Raw genomic sequence first — 14,668 nt, forward strand, 5'->3', positions numbered from 1 at the left:
TGTACCTGATATTTATTTTTCTTAAGGATTGACTTGTTAGAATGTTTTTTTTTTTAATTTTCAAAAATTAAAAAAAAGATTTATTTATGCATATAAGAACTGGGGTACAGGCAGAGGTGCGGGGGGTGGTGGTGAGAGGTTTCACCAGAGACAGAGTGGTGAACAGAACAGGCAGAGTGACTGAAATACACTGCTGAGGGGAGCAGCGGGCGAGACAGGAGAGGTCTGCTGTGCCATGTGGGTTTCTCCCTGGCCGGCCGGGGATCGAACTGGTGCTGCAGAGGCTGCAGATAGCTTCATAGTGCTGTGCTTAACCCCTTGTGCCACCAGGGAGGCCTAGAATGTTTTTTAAATAGCTTTTGGGGTTTTAGTCAAAGACATACTGTATGAAGTTTTGACCTACAATTTTGGTAGTATTCAAATCTGTAACTTTTCTGCCATGTAATTTCTCGTTTAGTAGCTGGTATTTGAAGTTGGGGGAGTGGGTTAGATCGCTGGGGGCTGGAGGAGATTTTGAGGTCCCAGAATTGAGCCTCAAGAAATTATTGTTGCTTTTCCCTGTGCTCCCACATTGCTGCAACTGCCGCCCAGCAAGATGATTAGGGTCTTGTTCCTGCTCCTTCTCCTCCCCTTTCTCTTACACATTGCTGCACCCCAAATCAGGAAAATGCTATCGGGGGGGAGGTGTACATCCAACTTCCTGGGGTGGTAGCTGTAATCACTGGAGCCAACACAGGCATTGGGGAGGAGATAACCAAAGAGCTGGCTCGCAGAGGAGCCCGTGTGTACTTAGATTGCCAGGTTGTGCAACAGGGGGAATGGGTAGCCAGAGATCCAGGTTATGATAGGGAACCAACAAGTGTTGGAGTGGAAACTGGACTTGACTGATAGTAAATTTGTTTGATCCTTTGCTCAAGGGTTCTTAGCAGAGGAAAAATATCTCTACATTTTGATCAACCATGCAGGCGTGATGATATGTCCCTGTTCCAAGATAGCAGACAGCTTTGAAATGCACACAGAAGTCAACCACTTGGGTCACTTCCTCCTGATCCATCTGTTGCTAGAGAAACTGAAGGAGTCGGTCCCATCAAGGATAGTGAATCTGTCTTCCTTAGCACATCGCTTGGGGAGGATCTCTTTCATAACCTGCAGGGCGAGAAGTTCTACAATGGATGCCTGGCCTACTGTCATAGCAAGTTGGTCAGCATTCTCTTCACCCAGGAACTGGCTCGAAGGCTTAAAGGCTCTGGTGTCATGATGTAGTCTGTGCATCCTGGCACAGTCAACACTGAATCGATTCAGCACTCATCTTTCATAAGATTGATGTGGCGGCTTTTCTCCTTCCTCAAGACCCCTCAGCAAGGATCCCAAACTACCCTTTACTGTGCCTTAATGGAAGGTCTGGCAAGTCTAATTAGGAATTATTTCAGTGACTGCCATGTGGCATGGGTCTCTGCCCAGGCTCAAAATGAGATGATAGCAAGGAACCTGAGACATCAGCTGTGACCTGCTGCTGGGCATCCCTATGCATTGAGAGGTGATGGTAGTTGGCCTCAAGAAAAGCTTGCAGCAGACTACTCTTTGCCAAAGTTTTTCTCCTTCAGGGTGGCTAAAACCTTGAATAGAAGGAGAGTAGACCTTCCATCCTTGCCTCCTTGGTGTCTGACAAAAGCCCGGTCTACTGTCAGATTCATTTAAACACCTTGCATTTATCCAAACTTACTTTGCTCCTCTAACTGCCAGTTATTAGAGCTACCCAAACAAGACCCTCATATAACCTGCAAGTTCCTATTTTCGTTTTGGAACCTACTACCTAGAAGAATCCAAGCTAAGGCAGGGTTGATTTATGGCAATTTGGACTAGTTTCTACCTTCTTTATTCACAATGTGGTTCTTCCCAACCAACTTGCCTTCACTTCAAGAGGGCCACACTGCAGCCTCAGGTGAACTCCAGTAGTCACAGTAGGCTTGATTTCAGAGCATGGCTTATTCCTCATGTCTTAAAGCCATAATCTGAATTCTTTCAGGCAACTCTTAACTGAATCTGGGTTATTATATAGCTTTATTACAGGCTAAAGACTCATGTCTAGACCATGGAAACACTTCCTTTTCTAAGAAGTTTGGGGTAAAGGAGAAATAAAATCTAGTTTAAATTGCCATTTCCCTGTTTCTGAGACCAGCAAGGTGATAGTGAAAGGAGCAATTCGAGAAGATAGGCACCTGACTTCAGTTACTGACTCGGACCCACAGAAGCTCCTATTTGTGCCTTAGTTTCTCATAGAAAACCAGAATATGGGAGATGTTACTGTGTATTTATGACCTTGTGTATTTATGCAATTGGGAGTATTTTCACAAAAGTCAAAACAGTCATAAAGAAACTATTTTAAGCAGATAAATGATCAGAGATGGAGGAAACTAGTGTCCTCCAGTCTTTGAGGCAAGTTAGAGCTGCACAGGAAAGCAGACTCTACATATGTTAATAACCACAGAGCAGGATCTCTATGATCCGAACAGACGGGTAATGGAGAGTCCTGGAGCCCTCAGTGGCTCTTTCAGGCTTTATTGAGCTTTTTACACCATTTGTAGAGCGGCACCCAGGTACATGGCAGAGCTGGGGGCCAGGAGGCTGGCAGACCTCCCAGTCCCCGGCCAGTCTTCACTCTTCCTGGGCTCTCTGCTGTTCTCTCTTGGGCTCTTATCTGCTGCTGCTTCTGCTGCCATTGCTGTTTCTTCTACTGTGCTCTCATTCTGCTGCTCTACTGGCGTCCCCCTGACGCCACCCTTGTAAGCCCAGTCTCTCAGCCCAGGTGTACCACCTCTGTATGCCCACACCCTACTCCAGGTGTCCGCCATCAGGCACACATGTAGGACCGTAGGGGTCTATCATTAATACTAATGGCAGGAGGGCAGAAAATCCTGATAATTTTCATTTACCCTATACCACCCGTCAAGGAACACATTGGTAGCAGTGAAGAAGTCCAGAAAAGAAAGGAATCCTGGGAGATAATGTATGCAATGAAGGGACTAAAAGGATTAAAAAAAAAGGATTAAGGATTCAAAAAAAAAAAATAGATCCAGATATAGAAGAAATGAGAATGAACACCTGAGTTAACAAGACTGATACGAATAGGTAAGCTATGGAAACAACCCAAATGCCCAAAAATAGATGACTGGATCAAGAAGATGCGGTACATATACACAATGGAATATTACTCAGCAATCAAAAAAGATAAACTCATGCAATTTGCAGCAACATGGATGGAGCTGGAAGGGATCATGCTCAATGATATAAGCCAGAAAGAAAAAGAAAAATACTGGATGACCTCACTCATAGCAGGAATTTAGAAAACCTTAATAAGGGACCAGGAAAAAGACTAATTATAATAAAATAAAAATCACAATCAACAAGCAACTATAAACCAGAGACACACTACGGGGCGGGGAGGAGAGTAGGATCAAAACAAGGGGGGTGGGAATTGTATGGGGAGTATAACCAAGATGAAAATGCATACATTGTAAAAATGATGTAAAAAATAGATAAAAAAAATCATAATGAACATGGCTTTTTACACAATATTCATATTTGCTGTAGGTTTCATCTATGAACAACATTAAAGACTATAATATAGGAAACAATTAAAAAACATAACTGGAAAGTAATACAGTAAAATCACTAAATTTCTTTAAAAAAAAAAAACAAGAATGATAAGGCACTAATCTAAACAAACACCCATCATCCAATGTGGCAGGGTAGGGTAGAGGGCTGGGGGGTGGGGAATCCAAGACAAATGAATAACCCCAATTCTTTATTCCCAAAAATGTATTCCAACGACTGACATTAGTAATTACAGTTAATTTAATAATCTTTCAAGGTATTTCCTTACATAAGAAGATTAAAATGTCTATTTGCTAAAAGTCTACAATTGGAGAACTGTTATCAAAAGCAATGCTGTCAAAAGAAGTGTAAGAAATTGATAGTTCTCCCTCCACTTGTTTGGAGTGTGTTATTCTAATTAGTTTGGTATTCTTGCATATTATATGTTCACTTTGGTGGGGCAAAAGAGTTATGGGATCATAGTCTTCTTGTGTATGTATAACCTTTCATTGAATTTGTTTTGACCATTAAACTTTATATTCGAATGTGTCGTTTTTTTAGGGAAAAGTGAAAAACCTTTGATAATGATGTAGTAAAATAATATTTTACTTAATGTATATTGAACTGTCAATGAAAAAAATCGTTTGTTCATCTTAGAAGAGTTGCCTTTGGTTTCTTGATGATCTGGAATCTATTTAAATTCAGTCTATTTAAATTATAAGTAAGACTGAATGTTCAAGGTTAGCAGGAAGCTGATTATTTTCTAGCAAAGTAGACTACTACTGCTTACTCTTCTTCTAAAAGCAAATGGCCGAGTGAAGTTTAGAGTTGAAGGAGAATTTGAAGCCACCTTGACCGTGATGGGAGATGACCCTGATGTTCCATGGCGTCTTCTCAAGCTAGAAATTCTCGTTGAGGATAAGGAAACAGGAGGTAAAGTGTAAATACTTATTTAAATTATAAGTACATTTGTTCTTTGGTATCCACCAGGGATTGGCTCCAGGACTCCACAGATACCAAAATTCACAGATGTTCAAGTTCTTATAAAAAAAAAAATGGCACACACCTTCCTATATACTTTAAACCAGCTCTAGATTGTTTATAATAATACAATATAAATGCTGTATAAGTAGTTGTTACACTGTATTGTTTAGGGAATATTGACAAGAAAAAATAGTGCATGTTCAGTATAGATGGACCTGTGTTGTGCCTAACTATATAGCATTTATTTTCTGTCCATGCTTGGATAAATCTGTACATGCAGAACCCATGGTTATGGAGGGTAGAGGGTATTGATAAATGTTTATTATTTTTATATGATTGAAACATTCTTGCAGAATAATACATGTGTTTAACACTGTCCTATAATTTGAAGCAAAGTTTATGATAATCATCATGACCTATTGAACATACAGGGATGTGGTATTCCTGTGTTCTGTAGTTTCCCGTAGATAATTTCAGGTCTTTTTTTTTTTTAATTCAGTATTAGTACAGTCTTCTTAGTTGGTACTGTGATATGATTGGTACACCTTACTGATTAACCACTTTATTTTCTCTTCCCAAATAAGATGGGCGAGCCTTGGTTCATAGTATGCAAATCAACTTTATCCATCAGCTGGTACAGTCTAGGCTTTTTGCTGATGAGAAACCTCTTCAGGACATGTACAACTGCCTACGTATCCTTTTGAATTTTGAGACATGTATTTGTAAGGAGTTTGTGTCTCTGTCTATCACGTTTTCTATTTGCCAAAACTAGCATTCTAAACTCTTCCCCTCCTCCCTTTTTAATAAAAATAGGACTAGAGAACTGATCAATGTGAAGAACAGTGATACACGTATAATACACCAAGTTTTTTGATTTTTGCTGTTGACTTTGCAGGTAAAAACAGAAAGTTCTAAGTTAGTTATAGCACTATTTGTTCTCTAAACTGATAAATGAAGAGGCAACCTGGTTCTCATCATTTATGTTGGTTCAAAATTAAATATAAAAGCTTTTTCTCACACATACTATAATACTTTCTAGGAAATAGAATCCAGCAATTTCCTTCATTGCTAGCTTTTTGGGAATAAAGCTTTTGTTAAAATGAAGTTTGCTTTTCCTTCATTGACTGTTAGATTTGCTTAACGTTATCCATCAGATTCTTTCTGCTTATCACTTCAGTTAGAAGTGCTACATTCCCAAGCTCTGATGTTAATCGAGAGCGGTGGGGAGACCTTGTGCAGGTGGAAAGGTATCATACTGGAAAGTGCCTTTCCCTCTCAGTTTGGAAGTAAGTAAAGTTGATTTTGGTGGGTTAATGCTATGACTGTAAATGTTTTGTTTCTGTTTTTTCCCTCATACATTTGATTTTCTCTCAGTAGCTGTGCACCTCTAACCATACAAGGTTCTATATTATCATAAACCACATAGGGCTTCCATAATCAACACCTTTCTTAATATGTGGCTTGTTTATTTGTACTACAACTTAGTATTCTTAAAAAGTTAGATTACTCTGGGCTTATACCAGATTGCTAAAAGAACAATTATTAGATTGCTGGATAGCATTTTTAAAAATGTGCTTGCTTATCACAGTTTTTTATTCTGAATTGCACCTTTTAAAAACTTTTTTGGGGAAGGTTTTTGGGATAATAATTATCAAGCTCTCATTGATTACCATTTTCTGTAAAGGAATTTGAGGTATGAATAGATGCTACTTAGAAGGCAGGTTGTTTTGTTTGGAGATTCTGTGTGTGTGTACATGTGTTGTATTTTTAAATTATGTCTTTATTTCAGAATATAGTAAATATAATGTTGGATTACAGAATAGTTATCTTCTCAGTATTAATTTTTTCCCTTCACAAACAGTAAGGGTCTACCATGATCAGGCCCTAGCCAAGATACAGAGTAGATTATCCATATTTTATTCCAAAATCAGTCGGTTGTGTGAAAAAAAATTCTTAATACTTATCTTTTCTTTAGTCAGCAAGTTCTTGGGAGAAAAACAGGAACGGCATCTGTTCACAAAGTTACAATTAAAATTGATGAGAATGATGTCTCCAAGCCTTTACAGATTTTCCATGATCCTCCTTTGCCAGCTTCTGATTCCAAATTAGTAGAAAGAGCCATGAAGGTACAAGATATCTATATATTTTAATATTGGTTTGATTAAATTAATGTTTTGCCTCTATATTTTTTAGCATCTATTATGTATACTTTTTAATTCTTTCAAATTTTGTAATTTAGATCAAATAACCTTTTTTATTTTTTTTTAAACTGACATGTGATCACTATAACTAACACATTTAAAATCTTGATCTATACTCACCAAAGGGTATATGCTACAATACCATATAAGCTCATTTTTAAAAATGTTACATTTGCTTCCTTTTACTGGTCAGTGTGTTTTTTAAAGGAAATATGTACTCTTAGGCTTATAAATAAAAATGTTTAAATTTCACATTATTACCCTGTTCTTATTCATGCAGATTGATCACTTATCAATAGAAAAACTCCTGATTGACAGTGTGCATGCGAGGGCTAATCAGAAGCTCCAGGAACTGAAGGCCATTCTTAGAGGCTTCAATGCCAATGAAAACTGTAGGTTCCTTTACGTTTCTTTTACTTCAAATTGGTATCCACTTTTATGACTCTTTTTTGCTAACACACTGATTTTGTTGTGGAGACTGGGCATTTGTTTCTGCATTTTAACTTGTGCTCAACCACGTTTGTCCTAATTTTCCCCTTATTCTTACTTAGTAGCTAGGCCTTATTTTTTAAATGTATGTATACTTACCCTCTTTAAAATTTTTTCCTATTGAAATGAAAGCTATTTTAACATTTTAGTATATATCTTTTTAAATTTTTTCTCCCAAGGATGATGAAGCAGCTTTGCAAATAATTATGATGTATTTATAAAATATGCCTCTTTGAGTGAAGCAGAGTTTCTTTTTTAAAAAAATGTTTTGAATTATTAACATTAATAGGATTTAAACTAAAAACTAGATAAACATTATGAAAAATCTTCTAAATTTAATTAGCAAATAAGTATATTCAGAGCTTTTGGGGACACTCAGTCATTTAGAAAATAAGTGCTTTCATTCTAAGAATATATTTTCACAATATCACAGTGAGTATATTATCCCTAGCCCAGTTGTTCTTGGCTGCAATTACCTTGTACCCACAGTGAATAGTCTTTAATTTAGTGAGATGACATAGGTGAAGTACATCAGGTTCATCACAAATCCCACTCAAATACATTATACAAAGCAGTACCTTAGGAAAAGATTAAAACACTTAGACAAAGTATCTAAAAATGCTGGCAAGAGAAAAAAAAGAAAAGTAAACTTGCATTTAGAATATAATATTCTTTCAAGGAAAGTGAAAGGCTAGAGATGTAAAAGAGGGTCTATGGCAACCCCAAAACTAGAGCAACTTAATTTAACAACAATGCAAGTGTTGGCTTAAAAAAAAGCAATAAAGGGTATGCCAGAAATCTGGTGAATGTTATAGTTAAATATATATTGTGGGAGGGGTGGATATGTCCACTAGCCCTATCAGAGTTTAAGATAAGATTCATTGGGTCTTAATAATTCCATATGATGCAATGGAAGTCTATCAGCCTTCACCACTTCCCTTTAAAATCCTTCAGAGATGCTAAATTGTTTCAGATGAGCGTTATGCTGGACCTGCTTATTAGACATTTGTTGCAAATACATACTAGATTTTTCTGGAAACAATTTATTTTCACCTGATTAATATGTTTCCTGCTGTGTTTTTTTTTTTTTTAATAAATTTTATTGTTATATTCCCCATACAATTGCAGCCCCCCCATTCTGACCCCAATCCCTCCCCTCCCACCCCCGCCCCCCTAAAAGTGTCTCTGGTTCATAGTTTTTTGTTGATTTTGATTTTCACTTCTTATAGTTATTCATTTTCCTGGTCCCTTATTTAAGTTTTCTAGATTCCTGCTATGAGTGAGACCATCCGGTATTTTTCTTTTTCTTTTTGGCTTATTTCGCTGAGCATGATCCCTTCCAGCGCCATCCATGTTGCTGCAAATTGCATGTGTTTATCTTTTTTGAATGCTGAGTAATATTCCATGGTATATATGTACCACATCTTCTTGATCCAGTCATCTATTTTTGGGCATTTGGGTTGTTTCCAAAGCTTAGCTATTGTAAACAGTGCTGCTATAAACATAGGGGTGCAGGTGTTCTTTGGAATTGATGTTTCTGTGTCCTTTGGGTAAATACCTAGGAGTGGAATTGCTGGATCATATGGAAGCTCTATGTTTAGTAGGTCCAGAAATCTCCATACAGCTTTCCACAGTGGTTGGACCAGTTTGCACTCCCACCAACAGTGCAGAAGAGTTCCTTTTTCTCCACACCCTCGCCAACATTTGTTGTTGCTAGTTTTTTTAATATTGCCATTCTCACTGGTGTAAGATGGTATCTCATGGTAGTTTTGATTTGCATTTCCATGATGACAAGTGATGTTGAACATTTTTTCATATGCCTGTTGGCCATTGCATTTCCTCTTCAGAGAAGTTTCTTTTAAGCTCTTCTGTCCATTTTTTGACTGGATTATTTTCTTTGTTGTTGTTGAGTCTCATCAGCTCTTTGCAGATTTTTGTGATCAGTCCTTTATCATTAGTGTTGGGTGCAAAAATGTTCTCCCAGTTGGTGGGGTTTCTCTTTGTTTTTGTTATTGTCTCTTTTGCTGTGCAAAAGCTCTTTAATTTGATGTAGTCCCAGCTGTTTATCTTTGCCTTCACTATCACTGCTTTGGGTGATGTGTCTGTAAAGATGTCTTTGATGTGCAAATCACGTAGTGTTTCGCCTATATTTCCTTCTATATATTTTATGGTTTCAGGTCTTATGTCTAGTTCTTTAATCCATTTTGAGTTGATTTTTGTGTATGGTGTGAGGTGGTGGTCAAGCTTCATTCTTTTGCATGTAGCGACCCAGTTTCCCAGCACCATTTATTGAACAAACTTTCTTTGCTCCAATGCATATTCTTTGCTCCTTTGTCAAAGATTAGTTGACCATAAATCTGTGGGTTATTTCTGGATTTTCTATTCGATTCCATTGGTCTGTATGTCTGTTCTTGTCCAATACCATGCAGTTTTGATGATTATGGCTTTGTAGTATAGTTTGAAGTCTGGGAGTCTGATGCCTCCATTCCCTTCTTTTTTTTTTCAGGAGAGCTTTGGCTATTCGGGTTTTTGGTGATTCCATATGAATTTCATCAATAATTGTTCTATTCTTGAAGAATGACATTGAATTTTGATTGGAATAGCATTGAATCTGTATATTGCTTTTGGTAGGATGGCCATTTAATAATGTTTATTCTTCCAATCCATGAGCAGGGGATGTCTCTCCATTTTTTGTGTCTTCTTCTATTTCTTTTAACAGTGTTTTATAGTTTTCTTGTATAGGTCCTTTACCTCTTTTGTTAGATTTATTCCCAAATATTTGATTTTTGTTTCAATAACAAAGGGATGGTCTTTTTGTTCTTCTTCTTCAGATTTATGTTTGTGTATAGGAAGGCTACTGACTTTTGCGTGTTGATTTTGTATCCTGCCACTTTACTGAACTGATTGATGAGTTGATTAGCTTTCTGTGGAGTTTGGGGTTCTCTATGTATAATATCATATCGTCTGCAAATAGTGATAGTTTGACTTCTTCTTTTCCTATTTGGATTCCTTGGATGTCTTTCTCTTGTCTTATTGCCCTGGCTAGGACTTCCGTATTATATTGAAAAGCAATGGTGAGAGTGGACATCCTTGTCTTGTTTCCAGATCTTAATGGAATTGCTTTCAGCTTTTCACCATTGAGAATGATACTGGCTGTTGGCTTGTCATAGATGGCCTTTATGATGTTGAGGTATGTTCCTTGTATCCCCAGAATTTCAAGGGCTTTATCATGAATGGGTGTTGCACTTTGTCGAAAGCTTTCTCAGCATCTATTGATATTATCATATGGTTTTTATATTTCTTTTTGTTGATGTGTTGGATAACGTTGATTGATTTTCGGATGTTAAACCATCCTTGTGCCCCTGGAATGAATCCAACTTGGTCGTGGTGAATTATCTTATGGATACATTGTTGGATTCTGATAGCTAAAATTTTATTGAGGATTTTTGCATCAGTGTTCATTAGGGAGATTGGCCTGTAGTTTTCCTTTTTTTGTGTCCTTGTTCGGTTTTGGTATTAGTGTAATGTTGGCTTCATAAACGTGTTGTATTGTCCTTCCTTCTCAATTTTTTGAAGAGTTGTGAAGGATAGGCACTAATTCGTCTCTGAATGTTTGGTAGAATTCATTTGTAAATCCATCAGGTCCTGGGCTTTTGTTTTTGGGAGGTTTTTTATTACCATTTCAATTTCGCTAATTGTAATTGGTCTGTTTAGGTGTTCTATTTCTTCTTTATCTAGCTTTGGGTGATTGTAGAGTTGTAGGAATTTGTCCATCTCCTCTAGATTGTTAAACTTGTTTCCATATAACTGTTCATAGTAGTTACTGATTATTCTTTTGATTTCTGCTGTGTCCGTTGTGATTTCTCCTCTTTCATTGATGATCCTGTTTATTTGCTTGCTCTCCCTTTTTTCCTTTGTGAGCCTGGCTAGGGTTTGTCTATTTTATTGATTTTTTCAAAAAACCAGCTCTTGGTTTCATTGATCTTTGGATTGTTTTTTAGTTTCAATTTCATTTATTCTGCTTTGTTTTTATTATTTCTTTCTTCTACTGGTTTTGGTTTTTTTGTTGTTCTTTTTCTAGATCTTTGAGCTTCGAGATTGAGGTTTTTCTTTGCGTTCTTTCTTGTTTCTTGATGTGAGCTCTATTGCTATATATTTCCTCTTATTACTGCTTTGCTGCATCCCATACATTTAGGATATTGGTGTCCTCCTTGTCGTTCAATTCAAAAAATTTTTTAATTTCTTCTTTGATCTCCTCATTAGTCCAATGGTCTTCCAGTAGTGTGGTTTTTAATCTCCATGAGGTAGGAAAGTTTTGCCTTCTTTTTATGGTTTATTTCTAGTTTGATGCCTTCATGGTCAGAAAAGATGGTTGATATGATTTCAATCTTGGTGTATCTGTTGATGTTTGTCTTGTGCCCCAGTATGTGATCGATCCTGGAGAATGATCCGTGTGCGCTTGAGAAAAATGTGTACTCCGTTTTTTGGGTTTAGTGTTCTATAGATGTCTGTTAAGCCTATTGCTCTAGGTCCTTATTTAGAGCTTTGGTTTCTTTACTTATTTTTTGTCTTGTTGATCTATCCATTGTTGATAGTGGTGTGTTGAAGTCTCCCACTACGTATGTGTTTTCTCTGATGTCTGTTTTCAGAGAGGACAACAGTTGTCTGATATTTTTGGTGCTCTTCGTTTGTGAGTATATGTTAATGTTTATTTCTTCTTGAAGTATTGTCCCCTTGATCATAATGTAGTGACCATTGGGGTCTCTTTTTATCTTTTTGAGTTTGAAATCTGTTTTATCTGATATAAGTATAGCTGTTCCTGCTTTCTTTTTGGTCCATTTGCTTGTAGGATTGTTTTCCATCCTTTAACTTTGAGCCTATTTTTATCTTTTGTAGCTAAATGTGTTTCCTGGAGACAGCAAAAGTGTTGGTTTTTTCTTAATCCAGGCTGCCACTCTGTGTCTTTTATTGAAGAGTTTAGTCCATTTACATTTAGAGTTAATATTGATATGTTAACATCTGTATTTGCCATTGTGTTTGTCTTTCCTTGATTTTATTTATTATTCTTTTAATAACTTTTTTTTTTTTTGGCCTTCTTCATTGTTATTCGTCCCTCTGAGGTTCTGGCTTTAGGACCTTGTAGTATTTTTTGAGTGGGGGTTTAGTTGCAATGAAATTCCGGAGTTTCTGTTTGTCTGGGAAGGTCCATATTCTTTCTTCAAAGAGGAAGGAGAGCTTTGCGGGATAGAGTATTCTTGGTTGGCATCTGTTTTCTTGGATTCTGTTGACTATGTCCCTCCACTCTCTCCTTGCCCGTAGTGTTTCTTCGGAGAAGTCTGATGTCAGCCTGATTGGTTTCCTTTGAATGTTATCTGTTCTTCCCTCTTGCCAGCTTCATTATTTTTTCCTTGTCCTGGATTCTTGGGAGCTTTACTATTATGTGTCTTGCTGTATTTTTCCTTTCGTCGTGGAAGTTTGGTGTTCTTCTGCTTCTGTATATCAATTTTCAGCTCCTTCTTCACATTTGGAAGTTCTCTTCAATTATCTCTTTATATTTTCTCTGTTCCTACATCTCTCTCCTCTCCTTCTGGTATTCCTATAACTCTTATATTTCCTTTCCTCATGGAGTCAGATAGTTCCCGAAGTCTTTCTTCGTTCTTTTTCCTTCGTACTTCTCTTTCTTTCTGTTTTGGTTCTTTTTATTCTGTGTCTTCAAGATTACTTATTCGTTCTTCCATTTCATCTATTCTGCTTTCATTGCTTTTCCCAGAATTCTTTAGTTCTTCCATTAATTCTTTGATCTCCTGCATTTCTTTTACTTCCCTCTTGGGACTCAATTTCTTTCTTCTGACATTGTTTCCCTCTCTAGGGACAATTGCATTCTTCTGATCGTTGATTATTTCCCTTATCATTGTTTTCCTTTATGACTTCTGTCAGTTTTTAATCACGGCAATTATTAAATTCTCTTTCTGGAAGGCTCAGAAATTCTTCCAAGTTATTGTCTTTGCAATCTGGGGGCTGGCTTTCTTTTTTGGTGTGCTTTTCTCTGGAGAGTTGCTAGGTTGCGTGTGGTTCTTCTCCTCCCTACTGTCTGTTTTCTAATTTGCCGTATGCGTTGGGACACTGTGTTGTTGGACTGGCCGGCATCTTGGGTGGGCTTCTCTGTTCCCTCTGGTTCTTCCAGGAGTCATCTGTCAGTTTCAAGCAGCCTTTAATGGAGAAAGTCCTGTTTCTAAATGCCGATGTGGGGACACACTCCCCTGTGCGCCTGGTCTGCCCCGGCGGTGGGTTCCTGCTCCCTCTGGGCTTGGACTGCAGGCCAGAGGGGGTCTGGCGTGGGCGAACTTCCCCGCTCACCTCTGGCTCCTGAGGAAGCCTTCTGCAGTAGTCTTTACTGAAGAAAATGTCCTGTTCTAAAATGGTGATGTGGACACACTCCCTGCGCGCGTCTGGTCTCAGGCACACTCTTCTGCGCGCCTGGTCTGCCCCGGCTGTGGGTGCTCGCTCTCCTGTGGGCTCAGACTACTTTGTTCGGAAGGAGCAGGGTGGGGCTAACTCCCCAGCTGGCCACTAGCTCCTTCAGTAGCCTGTGCTGGGGTCAATCGCTAGGTGGCGCCAGGATCTCTCCTAGAGCCCTTGGGAGCTGATTTTCCACCCCGTGGGACAGGGAGCAGAGCGGGGATGGTAGGGTACACCTCAACGGCTTTGGTGCTGGTCTGCCTTGTGCCCCACCGTCGTGGGACCCACGCCCCTAATTTCGTGCCCGGGTCTCAGTTCAAAGCCCTCAGTTCCAGGACGCGGGCTGTAGCCAGATCAGTGCGCGGGAATGGCGCCTTTTGATCCCGCTCCCCTGCCTGGGCGCCTGTTTCCTGCTCACTCAGGAGGCCTCCGCCGTCTCCCCGCAAGCCTAGTCGCAGGCGCGGGACCTGGGCAGCTGCGATCCGTCTGGATCCGCGCCACTTTCCGCGCAAGCTTACCGGGGGCGGGGCTGTGTGCGTGCTGGTCTCCTCCTGTGGGGCGGGGCTCTCTTTAATGGCGCCTGGAGCTCACCTCCGCGGCGGATCTGCAGGGTTCGCCTCAGCTCCCGTTCCACGGGTGTGGTGCTGCAATAGTTTCCTTTCCACTCACAGTCCCGCTTGCTGTGTCCGTTTTCTTGTGGCCGTTTGGTTTGTTGTTCCCTCCTCTCTGCCGTCGGAGAGTGCTGCCTCTGTGGGCGGGGGAGGGAGCATGGTTCTGCGCTTCCCCCCTTCTATCCCTCTTTATGGCCACTTTCTTCTTCGGCAGTTTGCTGGAGTCGTCCGTTTATCTTCCGTGTTCCCAGTTCTCACTGGGACCTGCGCTTTTCCTCCCTATAACTTTTTAATGGGAGATCTTACTCGCAGCGTCTCCTCGCGCCATGT

General features: G+C 39.2%; 1 protein-coding gene and 1 pseudogene across 1 annotated transcript in view; both read left to right on the plus strand.

Moving 5' to 3' along the window:
* MED14 (mediator complex subunit 14) overlaps positions 1-14,668 on the plus strand; it is a 70,832-nt gene that overhangs the window by 13,901 nt on the left and 42,263 nt on the right. The window contains 6 exon segments of the mRNA XM_037511682.2: positions 4,399-4,527; positions 5,163-5,270; positions 5,733-5,786; positions 5,789-5,864; positions 6,554-6,704; positions 7,060-7,185. Coding sequence (XP_037367579.1) covers positions 4,399-4,527; positions 5,163-5,270; positions 5,733-5,786; positions 5,789-5,864; positions 6,554-6,704; positions 7,060-7,185 — 644 coding nt within the window.
* LOC119246220 (retinol dehydrogenase 11-like) lies at positions 50-4,391 on the plus strand (annotated as a pseudogene).

This window comes from Talpa occidentalis, unplaced genomic scaffold (genome assembly GCF_014898055.3).
Source record: "Talpa occidentalis isolate TD23 unplaced genomic scaffold, MPIMG_talOcc4v2.1 talOcc4.15, whole genome shotgun sequence".
Classification (NCBI taxonomy): Eukaryota; Metazoa; Chordata; class Mammalia; order Eulipotyphla; family Talpidae; genus Talpa; species Talpa occidentalis.